This window comes from Culex pipiens, chromosome 3 (assembly GCF_016801865.2).
Source record: "Culex pipiens pallens isolate TS chromosome 3, TS_CPP_V2, whole genome shotgun sequence".
NCBI lineage: Eukaryota > Metazoa > Arthropoda > Insecta > Diptera > Culicidae > Culex > Culex pipiens.
In genome coordinates, this window is record NC_068939.1 from 168,181,260 (window position 1) to 168,202,810 (window position 21,551).

Below are 21,551 nucleotides of genomic sequence, written 5' to 3' on the forward strand. Positions count from 1 at the left end.
TGCGTTTTGTTGATGTTGAGTGCTCTGGAGAACTGTCAAAAGGAAAAGAAGAAAGAGGACGAACGAGACAAATAGGTCAACTCAAGCAAAACAATGTAAAAGGTCCTAAGTCGAAAATGTAAACAAACCACATTTTCTCTGCAAACGATGCTTAGTGTCTTAATCTATCGCAACATATCGAAAAAAGTATTAAACGTTCGATTTTTGTATGAAAAAAAATATAATTTCCAAAAGGCCAATGTCAATGATACCTTGTTTGTTTTTAAAATCCTGATAGACCTGTGCTGCTAAGGTCCAATGTGGAAACTGGGTTGTTTTGTTTTGGAATCGTGTTAGTCCCAGGGACAAACACGATGTTGTTTGCCAACAAAAACGAAACCAACATTGGTCTTTTGCTTCAAAACTTCAATTTTAGCTGAAAATTTGAAAAATCGGGCATTTCTGGTCAATTCCTTCCCCTCAAGACTTGTGTCATCAAGATTCTATTGATGTTGGTAATGCCTTTTCACCCTTGCAATCAATCAATCAATAAATAGTTCTGATTTTGGTTCAGTTTGGTTTTGTTTTGTCTTAACCGATCTTAAATAAATTTTTATGTTTTATTTCCAGAAGCAGCTCAAATGATGCTGGACGCTTCAGTAGCCACCGTTTATGAGTCTTATCGAGAGCCGCAACTCGACCAACAGCGGCCGGGTGCGATACTTCACGGCGAAGGAACTGGTCGAGCCGGTGGCCAAGGAGTGGTGGGATTTGGCGAAGGTTATTTGGTTCAGAAGAAGGAGCCGTCGAAGGTGCTTCAACTTGGAAGGTTTAAGCTCCGGGAGAAATCTTCCGGTTCGGTCGAGGGAAGCTCGGATCCGGTGCGGACTCGCAACCCGTCGCGAATAAACCCGCAACGACTCGGGCCAGGTTAGCAACGTCAATGGCGGCGCGATTCGGGACGCGTCGACGCCGGCGGCCATCCGGAATTCGTTGGCCTCTCCACAACCAGCCAAAATGATGACCAAAATCACGCCAAAGCCGAATTCACGACTCTTTGACGACAATGACGAGAAGGAAAAAGCCTCGGAACCGCAACCGGGACGCCCTGCTGTACGACAAGGACGACGACAAGCCAAACGAAATGCTGGATCACAAGCTGGCCGAAGATCGTGCCCGGAAGCATCGTGAAAAGGACGCCAAGGAGGAACGCGAGCAACGTCGGCGACCAAGTTCAAGAACTTTTTCTTTGACGAACCGGAAACTTCGTCGGAGAAGAAGAGCTCTGCCAGTCGGGACAGAACATCCGACATCAAGAAGCCAAAGTTGGACAAGGATCAAGATCAGGAAGAAGATGAAGAGCGGAAGCGAAAGCCGGTGACGTACAAGTCAATAAACGATTTGTTTGAAAAGGTGGTGCTCGTGATTAGCGGGACTCAAAATCCGGAACAGGCCAACCTACGGAATCAGGCGCTGGCCATGGGAGTTCGCCCTCTATTCGGACGATGCGGAGCGCTCGGACTCGGCGGATGAAATCGTGGACGAAGCGCGCCGGCCAAAACAGGATCCGCTCAAACGGGGTTGTCCGGTGAAAGATCCCTCTCCCCGTAAGGGAACGGTCGAGGAAGCAATGGCGCATTACGATCTGGACGATGTGGCGATCGTGGAGGACGCGGAACAGCCACCGACGTACGAATTGTCCGGTTCGGACACGGAGAAGGAAATCGAGTGGGTCAAGCAGAAGCAGCGTGAGCAGACCAAGAATAGGAGTGAGGTGTACGATAAGAGTACGGAGGAGGAAGAGGGAAGAATAGTGAGGAGAAGGAGAAGCAGTTGGACTTTTTTGAGCGGAAACGGTTCCTGCTGGATGACGACGTGGGTGCCGTGGATGTGATCAAGCTGGAGCGGCTAAAAACTTTAGTTGCCGGTACAATCGACCAAAACTGAATGATCAAGGCGAGCCAATCTTGGTTTAGCAAGCACCTGGAGTAGTTTTTTTTTACAAAATTGATCCTCGTGCTGAAGACTTTCGATTCAGAATTGCCGGACATGCCAACGGTCACAGATCAGCCGATTGAACTTTCTCAAGAAAGCTTGCCGTTTTGAAGAGCTTGCTCAAATACGTGAGTGAGCCGAACTAGCAGTTTTGAAGAATCTTTTATTGATCATTGATGCGGTCCTTGATAAAGCAGTTTATATAGCAATAACTAAAATTGTTTGTTTATTTATTTAGAAAAAAACTAGGAATCTCCGATCCACTGTTCCGGTTTACGGCTGTCCAGGTCGAAACCCTTAAGTAGACATTCCTGCTTGCTATCCGGCAGCATAACTGACGAATGCTTCCCGTCGTTGTTCCGGCAGACATTGCTAAACTTCAACTCAAACGTGACCATCACCCACGAATCGACGAGCTTGTCTAAATATTTCAAGCACTCAGCAAAATCTATTTGGAACGGAACTAAATCTACTTCTGGTTCTCTTGTGTCCACGACCGGTTCCTGCTTCTTGCAAACACCTGTTCATTGTTCGTTCTTCCCCGCTGTCTTTGGACATGGTTCCAGACAGTTTGTTATTGGCATCACCGATCAACCACTCGAATGTTTTATTCAGGTGGAATTCTTCCGCGACGTACTTTGGTTACTGGAACAGCAGGGTAGCATTTTCGTGATAATCAAATATTAAACAAAAGTGCGGGGCGTAGTTTTATAGTTTTACTCATATAAACTAAACCAATCAACTGAAAAATTTGATTTTATTTTATTCAGAAATCCCGTTCACATTTGTTATATTCATTACGAAAAATTCCAATCCCAATAATACTACACGTTTTCGACCGAAACGCGTTCGGAAGGAATCTCCCGTTGGTGTGCACCAAGACGGTCAAGCAATTTCCCCACGTAATCATGACCAAAAACTCATCGAACGCGGTACTTCCCTCGAAGCTTTCATCCTTGGTTTCCAGCTAAGTCATCTTCTGGGGTCGTTCCGGCTTCAAAAATCACTCTGGCTGGTGGTAAACTTCGTTGAACACTCCTGGGGGGGTGTGCCGGGGGGGTGGGGTGGTCGGGGTGGGGGGGGGGGGGGGTTTGGGGTGGGGGGCGGGTGAGTGGGGGGGGGGGGGGGTGGTTGCGGGGGGGGGGGGGGGGGGGGGGGGGTGGGGGGTGGGGTTGTGGGGGGGGGTGGGGGGGGGGGGGGGGGGGGGGGGGGGTATCCACCATGTCACCAGCCCAAAACGAAGGTAGGACTGGGCTTGAATTACAATGTGGATAAGGATTGGTAGTGATACCCCATCCCACATAAAAAAGCCCCGGCTAGATCAAGTCAGGCACTCACGACAGACGGCAACACACGAGGGAACCGAGGCCCGATATCCTTAGTTGTACATCTATCCGAAAGATTTATTATGCCTCCTCGGTACTTACACTCACAAACAAACCGCCGTACCCGACAAGACCAACACACAACCCTAAACCCCCCACCATTACTAACCACACCAAATAAAACCACAATACCCTTTACTCTACCTCCAAACCCACTACACCGCCCATATATAACAACTCAAGAAACTTTAACCTGAGTGCCTCGTGACAGGATCTAATCGTACACACTGGAATGGAGTAACGTAGGCGAGGATTGAATTTAGAACTTTGGGCACTGTTCGAGGAAGCGCCGCCAGCCAAAGACGACGATCATCGAAAAACACAACCCTACCCCCATACACGCGATCGAATTTGGAGCAAGAGATCACACGCAATCGCCCTACCAACCACTCAAGATCCACCGAACAATCTCGTCACTCTCTATGTCCCAACTATTCCCCCACCAGCGCGAACCACGAGATGCCTCACGTCTGCGTCCGCGGTCAAGTCCAACTAAACTGACCACAACCAGAAAACAACATCCACCGAAACGCGTGCCCCTGTGTAGCCAGGCCATGCTTGAGGGTTATTACCGACAACCAACCCGCGGAAAACGTTGCCGGGCACAGGGCGGACCCTTCATACACTACTAACAACCTATCAGATCTTAACACCTTATTATCTAGAACACTATTATTATTACACAAACACTGAACAGGGAAAGCATCGACCCGACACCGAACGACTAACCAACATACTGACACCCTCAATAAGAGTTTACAAAACGCCGATAAGTACCGCCAGCAATACCAAACGTAAACTGGAGATTAAGACACAAACAATACTGTAGATGCACAAACACTCACCCACACTCCACTAGAAATTCACGCTAAATACCAATTGCTGGTCACCAATAGGTATTACTATAAAAGCAACTCGTTCAGATAACAGAACAACGAAGTGAATTGCTTAAAAAAGGGAAATCCTCAGGCCGAATGGCAATAGAATGAGGGAGGGTGGTGGGATGAGGGAGGAAGTGGGTCTCGAATAAAAATGGTAAGTAATAGAATTGCGATTCAGACATAAGAACTCTCTTGGCATTGTAAGGTGAATTTGGAAGACACATATCATATCCTTGAGAACCTACAGAGATCCGACGTAAGATTAAAAGAGCAAGAAGTTGTGATAAAGAGGGGGAAGAAATGAAAGTCGTAAGTTTTACGGAGCGATGGACACGAACATATATTAAGAGTGATTCCAAGGGTGTCTACTCAAATAATATATAAGTTTACAGGAGAAGGCGCTACGGGCAAAGACGACCCGCTATAATTACTTTCACAGATGCGTGTGGGGACAACAGGCTACAAAAGTAGATAATATATATAATAGCAAGATTCATACATGATGGTAGTAGAACATTGTAAGATTAAAACGAAGACACCAATTGTCTTTCTGCGTGTTTATTTCTTTATGAGAGGGAGTATTTTTTACAATATCAGTATATCTATTATGATTTCTTGAGAATAACCGACCGGAAGAATTTATAACTAAAGTTAGATTCTAAACGCTTATCCGAGAGATAGGCGGGAGGGAGGGGGGGGAGAAGGGATTGTAAGAATTTTTATCTTCATAGTAATAAAATTCTTTATTATAGGAATATAAAATTAGTGGACGAAGTGGAGGAGAGCTGATTGGGGCGCGAAGGGTATGAGGAAATATGGGTATTGTTTAGAGAATTTGGGTATTTGTTGTTTTAGATTTGGAGGTTGAGTAAAGAAGGGGGTTAGGGTGTGATTGTAAGTGGTTGTGGTTATTATTGGGTTATGATAGTTTTGATTTATGGGATGATTTTGGGTTGTAGTTTATATGAAATTGTAGAGGGGGGGAGGGGGTTTGTGGTTTAGTTTTTAATGTATGAATTTTTAGTTGGTTTTGTGGTTTGGTTTTTATATACGAATAGGATGAACGCGGGTTATGATAGGTTTTTATTTATTAAAGGGTTTAATTTGGTTGGGATGGTAGGGATGGGGTATTGGATAGGGTTTTGGGTTGAAGATGTTCAGAAGGGTAGGGGTGGTGGGTGTAGGGTAAGTGTTTAATTGGGTTCAATGTGAGGTTTGCCAGCGGAAGAAGTGTAGTGGAAATTTTGTGTGTTTTGAAATATATTGTGGTATGTGGGGGTATTGTACTTATCAAAATATAGTAATGTATTTAGAAAGCCTCATTTTACTATAGATGATTGTTCTTAACAGGGAGGTGGGGTGTAATTAGTTGGGGGTTGGGGGAGATGAATTGGGATTGGGGACTATTACCGTAGTAGGATGGAGTAAGACTGATTTGGGTAATTATATGGCATAGTTGGGGTAAGGTATGCGTAGTGGTGGTGGGGATGATGGGGAAGTTAGAGGACATAGGGGTGTGGGGATGATAGGATTGAGGGGGGGGGGGTAGGGAAAAAGTGTGGATGATTTATTTAGGAGATGGAGTATAGATAAAGGGATTGGGGGATGATGGATTAGGGTGGGTAGTTTGGGAGGATTGGGGGGGTTTGTTTAGTGGGGGTAATGGCAGTGATAATGACTTATGGTCATTGTCAAGCTATACAAGGGAAAAAGCAGGGTGTAATTTGTGGCTAAACTTGATTAATACGAAGTTGAAGTCTGCGTTAGTGGGGGCACTATGCCTTGGGTTTTCGTATGGTGCGGACATGGATATTATTCATATTAAAAAACGCAAAACTAGTATTGTTATGTTTCCCCGTATTCAATTTTCTGAAAACATTTCATTATTGCTGTAAAATTGATGATAAAATTACATAGGCCTCTTGAAAAAGTTAACAACATGCGGGATCGATTAAGCCCTTTGCGTTTTATCGCCTTTGTAAACATTGGCGAGTTTCATTTTCCATTTGGGCCCTATGTCAAACGGCCAAACACAACTTCAGGATTTGTTTTTGTTGTGCTTTTGTTTTTTGGCCTTGCAGGCCAAACCAAAACAAATTGAGATTTCGTCTTAGGTCTTTTGCACCAAAGTAATTTTTTTCTCGTTTTACGTAATTTTTTTTTAAATTATTCACAAACCGGTAGTGTGGCAGGCTTACAATGTGGGGAAGAAGGCTTTGGCGATGCGGTTCGGGCAAAACAAGGCGGACGAGATTTAGTTTGTGTCCGTTGATAAGCTGTTCTTCGGGAAGCAGATTCCGGTCAAGGAGTGCATGGAGGACAAGTTCTTCGAGGAGATTGAGAAGCTGGACTTTGAGAATGATCCGGAATCGCAGCGGCTGTACATTAACAACTGGGTGGAGAACACGACGCACGAAGAACACAAAGCTGGCGATCGCCAATGCTGCCTACTTCAAGGTGGGTTTGAATAACTTTGATTGAGTTACAGTGGCTAATTGAAACGATCGTTTGTAGGGAACCTGGCAGAGCAAATTCAAGCCCGAGGAGACCAAGAAGGAGATCTTTTACGTTTCGAACGAGTGCCAGGAGTTTGTCGACATGATGCACGTCGAGGGAACCTTCAACCATGGTGAGTAATATAAAATCAACAACTGTGCTGTCAAATACCTAACCGGTTCGTCCCTCCACCAGCCGCCAACGAGAAGCAGGGCTGCCACATCCTGGAACTGCCCTACACCGGCCAGGACGAAGAGTCCCGCGTTTCGATGTTCGTGTTCCTACCCCACACCGAATCCAACGCACTGACAAACTCCTTGCCCGCCTCACCTCGTCGCCGAACATCCTCTGCGGGGCAATAACAAGGGCATTATTTCCGCGTCCCGTCGACATGTAGACCGTACTGGGCCGAGGCATGGGCAGGCTGTTCGAAAATTCGGCCAGCTTCTCCGGCTTCTCGAAGAAAGTCCAGGTCGGCGAAGTGCTGGTAAAGTTCAAGATCACCGTCAACGAGGAGGGCGCGACGGTGGCATCCGCGACAGTCGAGTTCAGCTTCCGATCGTCGCGACCTGACGATCCAGCCATGTTTCACTGCAACCATCCGTTCATCTTCGTCATCTAGGACTACACCACGCAGGCCGAGCTGTTCAACGAAGTTTACCACCAGCCAGAGTGATTTTTGAAGCCGGAACGACCCCAGAAGATGACTTAGCTGGAAACCAAGGATGAAAGCTTCGAGGGAAGTACCGCGTTCGATGAGTTTTTGGTCATGATTACGTGGGGAAATTGCTTGACCGTCTTGGTGCACACCAACGGGAGATTCCTTCCGAACGCGTTTCGGTCGAAAACGTGTAGTATTATTGGGATTGGAATTTTTCGTAATGAATATAACAAATGTGAACGGGATTTCTGAATAAAATAAAATCAAATTTTTCAGTTGATTGGTTTAGTTTATATGAGTAAAACTATAAAACTACGCCCCGCACTTTTGTTTAATATTTGATTATCACGAAAATGCTACCCTGCTGTTCCAGTAACCAAAGTACGTCGCGGAAGAATTCCACCTGAATAAAACATTCGAGTGGTTGATCGGTGATGCCAATAACAAACTGTCTGGAACCATGTCCAAAGACAGCGGGGAAGAACGAACAATGAACAGGTGTTTGCAAGAAGCAGGAACCGGTCGTGGACACAAGAGAACCAGAAGTAGATTTAGTTCCGTTCCAAATAGATTTTGCTGAGTGCTTGAAATATTTAGACAAGCTCGTCGATTCGTGGGTGATGGTCACGTTTGAGTTGAAGTTTAGCAATGTCTGCCGGAACAACGACGGGAAGCATTCGTCAGTTATGCTGCCGGATAGCAAGCAGGAATGTCTACTTAAGGGTTTCGACCTGGACAGCCGTAAACCGGAACAGTGGATCGGAGATTCCTAGTTTTTTTCTAAATAAATAAACAAACAATTTTAGTTATTGCTATATAAACTGCTTTATCAAGGACCGCATCAATGATCAATAAAAGATTCTTCAAAACTGCTAGTTCGGCTCACTCACGTATTTGAGCAAGCTCTTCAAAACGGCAAGCTTTCTTGAGAAAGTTCAATCGGCTGATCTGTGACCGTTGGCATGTCCGGCAATTCTGAATCGAAAGTCTTCAGCACGAGGATCAATTTTGTAAAAAAAAACTACTCCAGGTGCTTGCTAAACCAAGATTGGCTCGCCTTGATCATTCAGTTTTGGTCGATTGTACCGGCAACTAAAGTTTTTAGCCGCTCCAGCTTGATCACATCCACGGCACCCACGTCGTCATCCAGCAGGAACCGTTTCCGCTCAAAAAAGTCCAACTGCTTCTCCTTCTCCTCACTATTCTTCCCTCTTCCTCCTCCGTACTCTTATCGTACACCTCACTCCTATTCTTGGTCTGCTCACGCTGCTTCTGCTTGACCCACTCGATTTCCTTCTCCGTGTCCGAACCGGACAATTCGTACGTCGGTGGCTGTTCCGCGTCCTCCACGATCGCCACATCGTCCAGATCGTAATGCGCCATTGCTTCCTCGACCGTTCCCTTACGGGGAGAGGGATCTTTCACCGGACAACCCCGTTTGAGCGGATCCTGTTTTGGCCGGCGCGCTTCGTCCACGATTTCATCCGCCGAGTCCGAGCGCTCCGCATCGTCCGAATAGAGGGCGAACTCCCATGGCCAGCGCCTGATTCCGTAGGTTGGCCTGTTCCGGATTTTGAGTCCCGCTAATCACGAGCACCACCTTTTCAAACAAATCGTTTATTGACTTGTACGTCACCGGCTTTCGCTTCCGCTCTTCATCTTCTTCCTGATCTTGATCCTTGTCCAACTTTGGCTTCTTGATGTCGGATGTTCTGTCCCGACTGGCAGAGCTCTTCTTCTCCGACGAAGTTTCCGGTTCGTCAAAGAAAAAGTTCTTGAACTTGGTCGCCGACGTTGCTCGCGTTCCTCCTTGGCGTCCTTTTCACGATGCTTCCGGGCACGATCTTCGGCCAGCTTGTGATCCAGCATTTCGTTTGGCTTGTCGTCGTCCTTGTCGTACAGCAGGGCGTCCCGGTTGCGGTTCCGAGGCTTTTTCCTTCTCGTCATTGTCGTCAAAGAGTCGTGAATTCGGCTTTGGCGTGATTTTGGTCATCATTTTGGCTGGTTGTGGAGAGGCCAACGAATTCCGGATGGCCGCCGGCGTCGACGCGTCCCGAATCGCGCCGCCATTGACGTTGCTAACCTGGCCCGAGTCGTTGCGGGTTTATTCGCGACGGGTTGCGAGTCCGCACCGGATCCGAGCTTCCCTCGACCGAACCGGAAGATTTCTCCCGGAGCTTAAACCTTCCAAGTTGAAGCACCTTCGACGGCTCCTTCTTCTGAACCAAATAACCTTCGCCAAATCCCACCACTCCTTGGCCACCGGCTCGACCAGTTCCTTCGCCGTGAAGTATCGCACCCGGCCGCTGTTGGTCGAGTTGCGGCTCTCGATAAGACTCATAAACGGTGGCTACTGAAGCGTCCAGCATCATTTGAGCTGCTTCTGGAAATAAAACATAAAAATTTATTTAAGATCGGTTAAGACAAAACAAAACCAAACTGAACCAAAATCAGAACTATTTATTGATTGATTGATTGCAAGGGTGAAAAGGCATTACCAACATCAATAGAATCTTGATGACACAAGTCTTGAGGGGAAGGAATTGACCAGAAATGCCCGATTTTTCAAATTTTCAGCTAAAATTGAAGTTTTGAAGCAAAAGACCAATGTTGGTTTCGTTTTTGTTGGCAAACAACATCGTGTTTGTCCCTGGGACTAACACGATTCCAAAACAAAACAACCCAGTTTCCACATTGGACCTTAGCAGCACAGGTCTATCAGGATTTTAAAAACAAACAAGGTATCATTGACATTGGCCTTTTGGAAATTATATTTTTTTTCATACAAAAATCGAACGTTTAATACTTTTTTCGATATGTTGCGATAGATTAAGACACTAAGCATCGTTTGCAGAGAAAATGTGGTTTGTTTACATTTTCGACTTAGGACCTTTTACATTGTTTTGCTTGATTTTTATGTACAACGGTAAAAAACATGATTAAAAACCATTTCTGATCAGTTTTTTTCATTTTAATGCAATTTTTTTTTTGACAAGACAACATTTTTTCGATGGATCAACGATTACTCTGTGCTGCGGCTGTCATGCGACCATTATCTTGCGGTCGTATCACCGCGCGTGAACTCAAATTATTGACGCCCGCAGTAATATTTTTGTATTTTTAAAAGAGTGAAATATTCTAAATGTAAAATTTTCAAAAAAAAGTATAATTTTTTTATTCAATAATGAAAATTCTTTAGAATCTTAAATACTTAAATACTAAAATTCTTATAATTTTTTTAATTTGAGATTGTTAAATTGTTAGCTTATTTTTTAATTGGTACATTATTGAATTCTTAAACTTTTAATGTCTTTCAGTTTTTGATACTTTTTAATTTTTTTCGCTGAAATTTTTAAAACATTAAATTTTTGAATTTTTCGTATATTTTAATGAATAATTTTAAATATACGAATATGTTTTGATTTTTTAATTTTGAATCTATTAAATTTTATTCCATAGATTTTTTTTATTTTGGAACGTTTATCTCTAAATTTTTTTTTTGCAATTTATAAGTATATGAGTTCGAGTTGTATTTCATGTATATTTTTTTTTTAATTTCTAAACTTTTGTCATGTTCTGAGCAAAAATAATATTCGTCCTTTGAATGTTCGGCATTTCTAGATTTTGTATAACAATCTAACTCCCATGGTGACCACAGAGCACCACTAATTTTTGTATTCAAAATTAAATCTCTCTGCAACCTGGTTCAACCCGCGTTAGTCTATATAGAAACGCTAAAAATCTCGATTTTGCTGGGGCGGATGGGGTTAAGATTCAACATTATGTGGAAATTAGATCCTAAAACTAAGCTTATATTGCTGATATTTTTGTTCACAACAAAGAAGTTTATTTTTCTGAGCATGGGCCTATCCACGGATGGCTCCACAACACTTATCCCCAAGCATATCCCACTGTTTGGTGTGGTTGTATTAGACCCTCATCCGGAACAACAATCCAACACGGGAGATACCATGTCTTCATCTTTTGAGGAATGTGTAAAACTACCCAGGGCATAAGGGGGTCCTTGCCAGGTCTAAGCTATCCTTTGGGGATGTGGAGGAATATTAGTAAACAATTTGTAATTACATTTTTCTTATTTCTAATACACTCCACCCGCGGTGGTTGGTCACTTTTTCGTTGAACACTTTTTCATATTTTTATATTTTGCATACACATTGCATATAAGGCTTTCTAGTCAGAAACTCACCAACACATTCAAAGTATGTTTATAGCGGTATACGCACTTCGGAAGGAACCGGTCAAGAAAAAAATCAGACGAGCAGCAGCGGCAGCGCAAGCAAGTCAGAGAGGGTGAAGAAAAGCCCAAAGAAATCGCTCCCTCTCCTTTGTTCTGCTGTTCGTAAAGCTGTTTCTTGACCCCTTTCCTTCCGATCAGCGTACTAGCCTTATATGGCTGCTTGGGATTTGTTTGCATCCGGTTTGCTATTTCTTTAAAGCACAAGTTTTTTTGTCATGCAAGTTCGAGCTCTATCATCAAGACGAGGAGTTCGTAATTTTAGAGTTAAATTATATATTTTTCACTGGGCCTAGAAAGCCTAGGCTTATTCCAAAACACCAAATTTTACATGAATATTTCTCGGAACGTGGAAAATGTTATAATAACCTTGAAAATCTCATGTTGATATTACAGAAAGTTCCCAGATAGAATTTTGGCTTGAGCTTGAGTCGATTTAAGCTCAAGCCTAAAATCTCACTGAGTACCGGGGTTGGTCCATTTTTCGGAAGGGCGCGAGGTTCAACAAAAATCAGCGAGTATTTTGCCTTTTACCCAAAATTGAGTTACGTCAGACACTGCTTACCAGTTGACCTCTTTGTCCAACTCCCCCGTCATCCGCGAGCTGTCATGTTCTTGTCTGTTTTCCTTCGTCCTCCCTTTTCGCATGCGGTTCCAAACTTCAAAGCGCGTCGTCGTCGCCCCAGAGTCCCGTTTGTCACAACACTGTCGAATTTTTCCAGCTTTTTTCGGCAATTTTGGTGCATTTTCCATCTGCATTCGCGTGTTTTTTTTTCCTTTCCTTCCTTGTAGTTGCGTGTGATTGTGTGAGAAATCAATTGTGTTGTGTAACTGCGCGCCGGGTTTCTGGTCCGCAAGAGGAAGGTGTGCCTTCGAGCCTTTGAGGTTTTTCCCGATGGAGTTCGGCCGTGGGATATTACACGACGTTACTTTACTAGCTGCGAGGGCCGGTGCTGTTGCGGTTCCGGTGGAGGAGGATTGTTTCGGCGCCCTGGCTCAACGCAAGCAGCAGCTGAATGATCTTTGAGGCGATCGAATTTCAGCCGCCAACCAGCAATCATCATTCGCATTTGCAGCAGCAGCTTCATCAGCAGCATCACCAGCAGCTTCCGCCATCGCCAGAGCTTAACTCGTTGGACTTTAGTTTGACCAAGCGCCTGCTCGCGGCCGTTTTCTTCCTGCTTGTCATCTACGCCTGGAAGCAGTACATCGAGGAGGGGGAGCAATCGGACACGATCTACATTTAGAACCGAGGGGCCATGGGAACGAAAAAGGTGTCGTACTTTTTCAACCCGGACGTGGGCAACTTCCACTACGGGCCGGGCCACCCGATGAAGCCGCACCGGCTGTCGGTCATCCACCATCTGGTGATGAACTACGGCCTGCACAAAAAGATGCAAATCTACCGGCCGTACAAGTGAGTGGCCTCGCCTTGGATTCGTTGTGATCTTACTGACCTTCAAATTCTTCTTCCTAGGGCCAGCGCACACGACATGTGCCGCTTCCACAGCGACGAGTACATCGACTTCCTGCAGCGGGTCACGCCGCAAAACATTCAGGGCTACACCAAGTGCCTGTAAGAGTAGACTCCATCAATATCTGTAGGCTGATCAGACTGACACTTTCTTCTTTCTCCTCGGTAGATCAACGTTCAACGTCGGCGACGATTGTCCGGTGTTCGACGGGTTGTTCGAGTTCTGCGCCATGTACACCGGAGCGTCCCTCGAGGGCGCTCAGAAGCTGAACCACAACCACAGCGACATCTGCATCAACTGGTCGGGCGGGTTGCATCACGCGAAAAAGTTCGAAGCTTCCGGCTTTTGCTACGTCAACGACATCGTCATCGGGATCCTCGAGCTGCTCAAGTACCACCCGCGCGTCCTGTACATCGACATTGACGTGCACCACGGGGACGGCGTCCAGGAGGCGTTCTACCTGACCGATCGCGTCATGACGGTGAGCTTTCACAAGTACGGCAACTACTTCTTCCCCGGCACCGGCGATATGTACGAGATCGGTGCCGAGTCCGGCCGGTACTACTCGGTCAACGTCCCACTCAAAGAAGGCATCGACGACCAGAGTTACGTGGCCACGTTCAAGCCGGTCATCACCTACGTCATGGACTTTTACAAACCAACCGCGATCGTCCTCCAATGCGGCGCCGACTCCCTCGCCGGTGACCGGCTCGGCTGCTTCTCCCTCAGCACCAAAGGCCACGGCGAGTGCGTCAAATTCGTCAAAGATCTGAACGTCCCAACGCTCGTCGTCGGAGGCGGCGGCTACACCCTGCGCAACGTGGCGCGCTGTTGGACCTACGAAACGTCCCTCCTCATCGACGAAACCATCTCCAACGAGCTGCCCATGAACGACTACCTGGAGTTCTTCGCCCCGGACTTCACCCTCCATCCAGACATTCCCAGCCGGCAGGACAACGCCAACAGCAAGCAGTACCTGGAAGCGATCACCAAGCACGTGTACGACAACCTCAAGATGTGCCAGCACGCGCCCAGCGTCCAAATGTTCCACATCCCCGAGGACGCCCTCCCGGAGGAGGTCAAGGTCAAGGAGGAACCCAACCCGGAAGCCCGCATGACCCAGGAGGAAGAGGACAAGCACGTCGAGCCGAAGAACGAGTTTTTCGACGGGGAAAACGATAACGACAAAAGTGAGAACGATCCGTGAGCGCGCGCGCACGCTTAGCTTAGGCGCTTAACTTTAAGATTCTTAACAGCAGCAGCAAGTAGTAGTAGTTTTAAGCTCAATCGCAAATAGGATTTTAACCAATTCAAAAAAACAAAAAAGAAATTAAACTTAAGTAGGGGCTTCAGGAGCGATCGTAATGCTGGGTACGATTTAAATTTTTATAACGCTAGAGATTAATAAATTCAATTACCGCATAGAAAGTAATATCGCATCCATTTTGAGCGGGTTTTTACTGTCTTCGAATGTCATATTATCTTGAGTGAAATATTTTAAAAATCGTCATTAAATCCACTCGAACCAATAGTTGCCAATAATTTCCGCTCCAAGGCCATTGCAAATATTTGTTTACCGTTGACGACGGGGTTCTCAAAAATCTTAACATTAAAAAATTTCAAAATAAAATTCCGAAATTCATAAGTTCACAAACTTAGATTTTTTTCACCGAATTCGGTAGCTGAAAAATCGGTAATGTTTAGAGCGGTAAACCATCTGTCAAAAAAAAACCGAATTTCGGTTGTACGATAAACTATAAAGAACTTCATTACCGAATATCGGTAAGTTTTTACCGAATTCGGTAATTTTCAGTTTACCGAACTGTTCAGCAGTTGAAAATTTGGTAAACTTTACCAAATTCGGTAAAAAAATGAGTGTGCAAGAATTTAAAATTCCGAAAATCAAAAATTTCTTAGTTCTAAATTTTCTAAATTCTAATATTTTATAGTTTTAAAATCCAGAAATCATCAAAAAACAAAAATGCAAAAATCAAAAAGAGTCAATAAAACAAAAAAAAACAAATATTTTAAAACTTAAAAACGCTCAAATTTTTAATATTGAAAATTTTCCAATCAAAAACAATTAATAAATGATTGATAAATTACTTTTAGACGAAACAAAAAACCAAAACTTAAAAACTCCGAAATTTAGAAACGCAAAAATAAAAATATTGAAAACTCAAAAAATAAGATAAAAAAAATCTAATATTGAGAATTAAAAAAAAATCAATTTTTAAATAAAAAATGCAAAAAATATAAAGGAATAAATCGGAAATTTAAAAAAAAATGTAATCGAAAATTCAAACTTTTTATAACTCTGAATTTGTAAACCCAAAACTAATAAATAATCAATTCAGAAATTTGAAAAATGTAGTAATACAAATACTATATACAAAAAATATAAGAAAATTCAAATGCTCAAGAAAAAAAAAAACCTTAATTTTTTTAAAAAATGCAGATCGAAACTTTCTAAAACCTACAATTTCAACAGATTTTTTTATACAGAAATCCTGAAATTTCGAAAATATAAAGAAAACATAATTACAAAAAAAAATTTAAGCAAAAAAATAATTCACCATTTCAAGCAAAATAATTGTTAGGCAAAAAATCCAAAATTCAGAAAAAATAAAACTCAAAACTTAAAATATTTGAGATAAAAAAAATCAAAAATTGAGGATTTAAAGAAATCTGAAGCTTCTAAATTCAAAATGCAAAAATCAAAAAATATAAAGAAATAGAGAAAAAAAAAAACTGAAATCTTAAAATTCTGAAACACTTTTACACACACACTAATACATAACTCTAGAAATAATTATTAAGTTCAAAAAAATCAGAAATTCAAGAACTTAAGAATTGAAAAAAATCTGCAAATCAATATAATGCAAAACTACTTACAAAGACCCCAAAAAATACATTTTTTTTCTAAAAGTCATTAATTCTCAAGTTTTTACAAGTTTTAACCCCGTTTTAAACGTAGAAACTCGAAAATTCATAAAATCTAGATTAAATTTTCAAAGGTCCTATCTGCATAGGAAACCCATGACTCATAGAGAAATTCAGGTTGTTTTGAAAATATACTCTAGAAATGAAAAAAAAAATCAAGACTATATTATATTCAAAAATTAGAAAAAAAATTAAAATTAAAATTAAAAAAATCAGACACCCCATAAAATATAATAATTGGGTCCTAAAATTAAGCTTAAGTTTGTGATATTATTGTTCACATTGACAGAGCTTATTTTTCTGAGTTCAATGACCCTTTGTACGACCAAAAAGGATTTAAAATGGATTAAAACAAAATAAATTTATAAAACCAAAAATAAGAATATTTTAAGCATAAAAAATGTTAGATAAAAAATACAAAAATTAAGAAATTTAAAAAATAAGAAATTTTTTAAAATGGTGATATGTACTCAAAAATTTAAAAATAAAAAAATTAAGAAATTATAAATGCAAAATTTTTAAATTCAAAAATTAACAAAATATGATCAGAAATGGAACAACAACACATGAAAAGTTCAAGGATAAAATTAAGGTTCAGAAATTCAAAAAATCCAAAATAAAAAAATTGTAAAATTGATTAATTTTTAAGCGGTATTAGGTATTTAAGCCAAGATGTCGTTGCAAATAGTGCATGCCCGAAATGTCAATATAAATTAGTGGTACCAACATTACAAAAAAGTGTGCCATGGCATGACAGCCTGCGTAATTTTGACATTTCGGTCGTGCACCATTCGTAATGCCATCTTCGCTTAAAAATCTGGATACAACGATAAAGCTTATTTTTCTGAGTACAATGACACTTTGTTAAAACGCGAAGGAAATTTTAAATCAATTAAAAAAGATAATTTCGCGGCCCTTCTTGTCAGAAAAAGTCCTTCTTGACAGCTCCTTCGAAGGGGACTATAGTTGTTTCATCGAAAAAATGTTGTCAATGGAGCATTTCCATTCGAATAGTTTTTGCTTTTTATCTACAATGTATTCCTTATGGGAGAACTGTCATTTCTACCACTCGAATCGGGTTCTCCTTTTTTTATTTTTTTGCATTAAAATGAAAAATAGTTATCAGAAATGTTACGCACCCGCCGTCGAGCAGTTTTTTTTTTCTTTTTTCAACAATGTATTTCTTATGGAGCGAACTGTCAAAAACTGCTCGACAGCGGTTACTCCATTAATTAATTTTTTTTTCAAGATCTGATAACCTTATCAAAAGTTAGACTACCTGCAACGCGAAGTTTTATAATTGTTGCATATTGCGAGCAGTTTTAAATATTTAGAAATGGCACAAATGAAGCTAGAACACGATGCTCACAACGCGCTGATCTAAATGTTGTTTCAAATCCATGCATTTGATTGTGTGCATATGATTATCAACACAGCATCATAGTGTGCATGTGAGAAACCGTGGATACATCTGATTATTTTAAAACAGAGTTCTATAGAGGTATCTAAGGCTGATCTCACGCACACTAGCACACCATTTGTTTTGCTGGCTGGTACAAAATTTAACCTCAATCTTTTTCGTGTACGTATACACAATACATGCGCACGTAGATATCTCTATTCCAGTTCCAAATCGTCTCAAGTTTGAAACACACTCACAGCTAAAACAAGGTAGAGCTGCGTTGAAGGCAGTCTTACAAGCACTTAAGTTTTTATGTATACACTGCTTGGAAACCCTTCCAAAAGAAATTAGAAATAAAGAAAAAAATTTAAACATTTTAAGGGAAAATGTTGCTAGGTATATTGACTGAAAGTATCGAGGTTTTTAAGCGAAGATGGCGTTTGAATGGTGAACGCCCGAAATGTCAAAATCACGCAGTGGTACCAACATTACGGAAAAAGTGTGCCATGGCATGACAGCCAATTTTTTTTCTAATGTTGGTGCTACTGCGCGATTTTGACATTTCGGGCGTTCACCATTCGAACGCCATCTTCGCTTAAAAACCTGGATTCACTAAATTAATGTGAGGAAGGTACCAACCACCTAAAGGTGGATTTATTTTTAATTTTTAAGTTTGGTTGCGCATTGGTCGTTTTGAAAAACCAAGCTAGATTCTTTTTCACTTACCAGTGTTGCCACCTTTGCCTTTGCCACCAAGATTTTGTTTGACAGTTTGGCACTCGCAGAACTCACACCAGCACTCGTCGGCGTTTTTCTCTTTTCTTCTCGGCACTCACGCGACTGAGGGGTCGCCCATAAAGTACGTGGCTTACAAAACGATGAGAGAAATTCAGCGACCCATACAAAATTGAACAAAATCGATGCTTGGCAGAGCGCGTTTCCACGTAGTTTCCAGACGACTCCCCAAAGTCGCTTTCTCGCCAGCGCCAGGCTTTGGAGTTTTTCGCGTCGAACGGGCGCGGCCATATTGATTCAAGCAGTCGAACAAGTCGGAAGTCTTCTCTCGAAGTTCTCGTCCAGTTTCCCCCCCAATTAGTGGCCAGCCAGCGGTTTTTGTCCGAAGCCCCTGCCGGAAGTGTCGAATCGATCCGTAGCCGGAAGCCAGTAGTGCGTGCGCGGGATTATCGCGGGAGTTCCCGGATCTTGGGTTTAAACGGGACGTTTTCGAGTTTTTCGTTGGCCGGAAGTTGTGCCGCTAGTAGCAGGCCCCGGGTGTGTGCGTCGGAAGTGCCGTTTTCTCGGATACGGTGTGTGCGGAATCTCCTTGGAGGAAATTTTTTTTTCTGGAAAAGAAGAAAAACTGCCGCAGCAAACGGTGCCTGTGGGTGTGAGAGTGTGTTTGGAGCATCTCGCCGGAGTACCGTAAATCTCTCGTTCTCTCTCCCCTCTCCCGATCCCGGTTGTGTAGAGAGTGGTTGTGGTGGTGTGCGTTACAACCTCTGCGCGCCTACTTCGCACTACTACCAAGTGTGTCGTAGAAGAACCGAGAGTGCCCTGCTAGTAGGAGTGCCCCCGAGAGTGCTGCTTCGGCCCACAGTGTGCGGTGTGTAAAGTGAGAGTGAGGACCTAGACCGGAAACAGTCGCGCAGAAAAAGTCCAACCAGCCGAACCCAAAATGTCGGAACGCGAAAACAACATCTACAAGGCAAAGCTGGCCGAACAGGCCGAGCGATACGACGGTAAGTGCGCCCACAAATGTCACTCCAACGCGGAGGAAAATCGATCCATAAGTTCGAGGACCTCGTCTTCTTCTTCTTGCTGCTGCGCCACCTCCTTCTGCGCTGGAACCTTCTTTTTTTTCGGTGCCCATGAGCAAAACCCCCAGTGAAAAGTGGCACTTTTCCAGCCATCATTCAAAACCTGTCAAACGTCATCGCGAAGGAAAAAGTTAACCTCAAAGATTGACTTTGGCCACAAAAATGCTAATTACTTTTGGGGTCGCGCCGCGCCGCTCAATCTAGTCGTCATCGCCGTCTTCGATTCGAACTTTGCAACTTGATCGTACGTGTGTGGGTGTGTGTGCGTGTACGTACGCGAGAGGTTATGTGCATAGTAACACACAAACACACAGAGGGAGCGCGCGCGCTCCTGGAAACGGTGTGTGGGTTGAGAGGTGTGATTGTGGCTGTGTGAGTAGCTCGGTTGAGGGACGTCGCAGTGATGCCAGCGAGAGGATTTTTTTAGAGATTTGCGAAAAAAATTGTTAGGATTTGCCAATTTTATCCGTTATGTTAGGACTTCTGTATCCGGAAGCTTAAAAATTGGTCCAAAATAGGGGAAATATACCCATTTTAATCACTCTAATCCATTCGACCAATTCTCATCACTTTTGCCGTTTTCCGCTATTAAATAAACATTTCTAGAGTTTTTTTTTATTAGGTCCTATAAACATATGAAAGACAATAGTTTATTGGTCCTTTTAAAAAAAACTCTGGATTTTCAGATGTATCAACAATGGAGAGTTACTTACTCACTTTTATTTGAGCTATTTATTACTTTGGAACAGCCAAAAACACTTTATGAAAGCTGTTATTCATGTTCAAAGTGCTGATAGGCCGATAATAGAAATAGGCTGAAAAAGAGTATAGTTCCCCTATATGTGTGTAATTCAGATGCGAAATTTCTTACTTTTCCTGTCATTCTCGAATGACAAAAACGCCTACTTTTCTCTACTAAAAATAAAAGTTTCGAAAAGTGATACTTTTCGATTCAAGTGCTGAAAAGTTCTTCTTTTCAACACTGAAATGGGTTTTGAAAAGTTGAACTTTTCAGCACTTGGGTTGAAAAATTATACTTTTCATTATTGTTTTGATTTTATTATTTGCCCCGATAAAAAGTCTACCTAACAGGATATCGTTGCCAAATAAAATTACTATTACTATTAATAAATTGACTAAACAAATAGACATTTAACTTCCAATTCCAAATAAAGGGTGTTTTTCGGAATTGCAAATGTATGGAACTCGTTGCAAAATTAGATTATCAGCACTCATCGTATTTATCCAGCTCGGTAAACCTCGTGAGATAAATGTACGACTCGTGCTGAAAAAATCATCTTTTTACAACTTGTTGCATAAACTACTATTTTATCATCCATTTGATCGCAGATGGCGAATCACATTTACGTGGGAATAAAACGTTTTTTACCTCCTTGACTGGATAAAAAGTTGTAAACTAACAGGTTACCGTTATAAATAAACGCACATATTTACTGAGAAAATCTTAATCAAAAAGTATTTTTTTCGGAATTGCAAAAAAAAGTGGGTTAACTCGTTGCAATACTTGATTTTTTCAGCACTCGTCGCATATGCCCAACTCGGTAAACCTCGTTGGACAAAAATGCTTAATTTTTTTTATTGTTGCTTCAACTGCTATTAAAAAAGCCTAACCTTAAAAATAACAAAGAATATTGGAAATTTGGAGCTCGCAAAGGAAAAAAATCTAAATTTCTAAAAGTCCTAATTTGAAATTAAAAAAAAAAAATCTAAATAAAAAAAAATAAAAACAAACAATAGTTTGTATTTAACAAACTATTGTTTGTTTCAGTTCTAACAGTTCTAATCTTTTGTGAACCCTAGCGCAGCTTACTTTCACCATCCTTCTTTTCTAAACGGCCAGACCAACTGCGCAAAGTTAACCGCAACTATGATTCGTTGTATTGGATAGAGTTTGAGCACGAATGGTGAAGCAACAATACATTTCGGAATCTACAGGGGAGGAAGCAACGTGGGGATCTCCCGCTCACGTTCCTGTTTTCAAGGACAATTAAAGAACTTTTTTTTTTTTTGAAAAAATAAATATAAAATAGTTGAAAATCGCTTCTTATGCATTGGAATTGAAAAATCATGAAGTTTGACATGCATATTGCCCTTTATCCTGGACCAAAGTGGCCAATTCTTCCCCCGTGACACCTGGAACCGGTCACAAATTTCCACCAATTCTGTACTGTATTATCTTGGGGGATCTTTATACGTCATTTATTGTCAAGAGCTAATTTTTTCGTTGGTATTTGGTCACAG

General features: G+C 42.2%; 2 protein-coding genes and 3 pseudogenes across 2 annotated transcripts in view; 4 read left to right on the forward strand and 1 right to left on the reverse strand.

The window, feature by feature from the left end:
* The first annotated feature begins 94 nt into the window (after positions 1-94).
* Positions 95-3,002, forward strand: LOC120425598 (DNA ligase 1-like; annotated as a pseudogene).
* A 3,406-nt stretch (positions 3,003-6,408) lies between these two features.
* LOC120425604 (serine protease inhibitor 88Ea-like) lies at positions 6,409-8,286 on the forward strand (annotated as a pseudogene).
* Positions 8,287-8,430: 144 nt separating this feature from the next.
* Positions 8,431-10,295, reverse strand: LOC120425606 (DNA ligase 1-like; annotated as a pseudogene).
* A 2,355-nt stretch (positions 10,296-12,650) lies between these two features.
* On the forward strand, positions 12,651-14,568 carry LOC120425605 (histone deacetylase 3). Its single transcript, XM_039590186.2, has 3 exons — positions 12,651-13,069; positions 13,130-13,228; positions 13,296-14,568. The coding sequence occupies exons 1-3, from the start codon at positions 12,912-12,914 to the stop codon at positions 14,332-14,334; spliced, it is 1,296 nt and encodes a 431-aa protein (XP_039446120.1). The 5' UTR covers positions 12,651-12,911; the 3' UTR covers positions 14,335-14,568.
* A 3,930-nt stretch (positions 14,569-18,498) lies between these two features.
* Positions 18,499-21,551, forward strand: part of LOC120425614 (14-3-3 protein epsilon) — a 41,673-nt gene continuing 38,620 nt past the window's right edge. The window contains exon 1 of the mRNA XM_039590197.2: positions 18,499-19,211. Within this exon, the coding sequence (XP_039446131.1) occupies positions 19,148-19,211 (64 nt within the window). The 5' untranslated portion in view covers positions 18,499-19,147. The remainder of the gene's footprint in view (positions 19,212-21,551) is intronic.

Coding starts and splice junctions, on each gene's coding strand:
- LOC120425605 (XM_039590186.2), top strand. CDS start 12,912: ATGGGAACGAAAAAGGTGTCGTACTTTTTCAACCCGGACGTGGGCAAC. Junction 13,070..13,129: donor CAAATCTACCGGCCGTACAA/GTGAGTGGCCTC, acceptor TCTTCTTCCTAG/GGCCAGCGCACACGACATGT. Junction 13,229..13,295: donor CAGGGCTACACCAAGTGCCT/GTAAGAGTAGAC, acceptor TCTCCTCGGTAG/ATCAACGTTCAACGTCGGCG.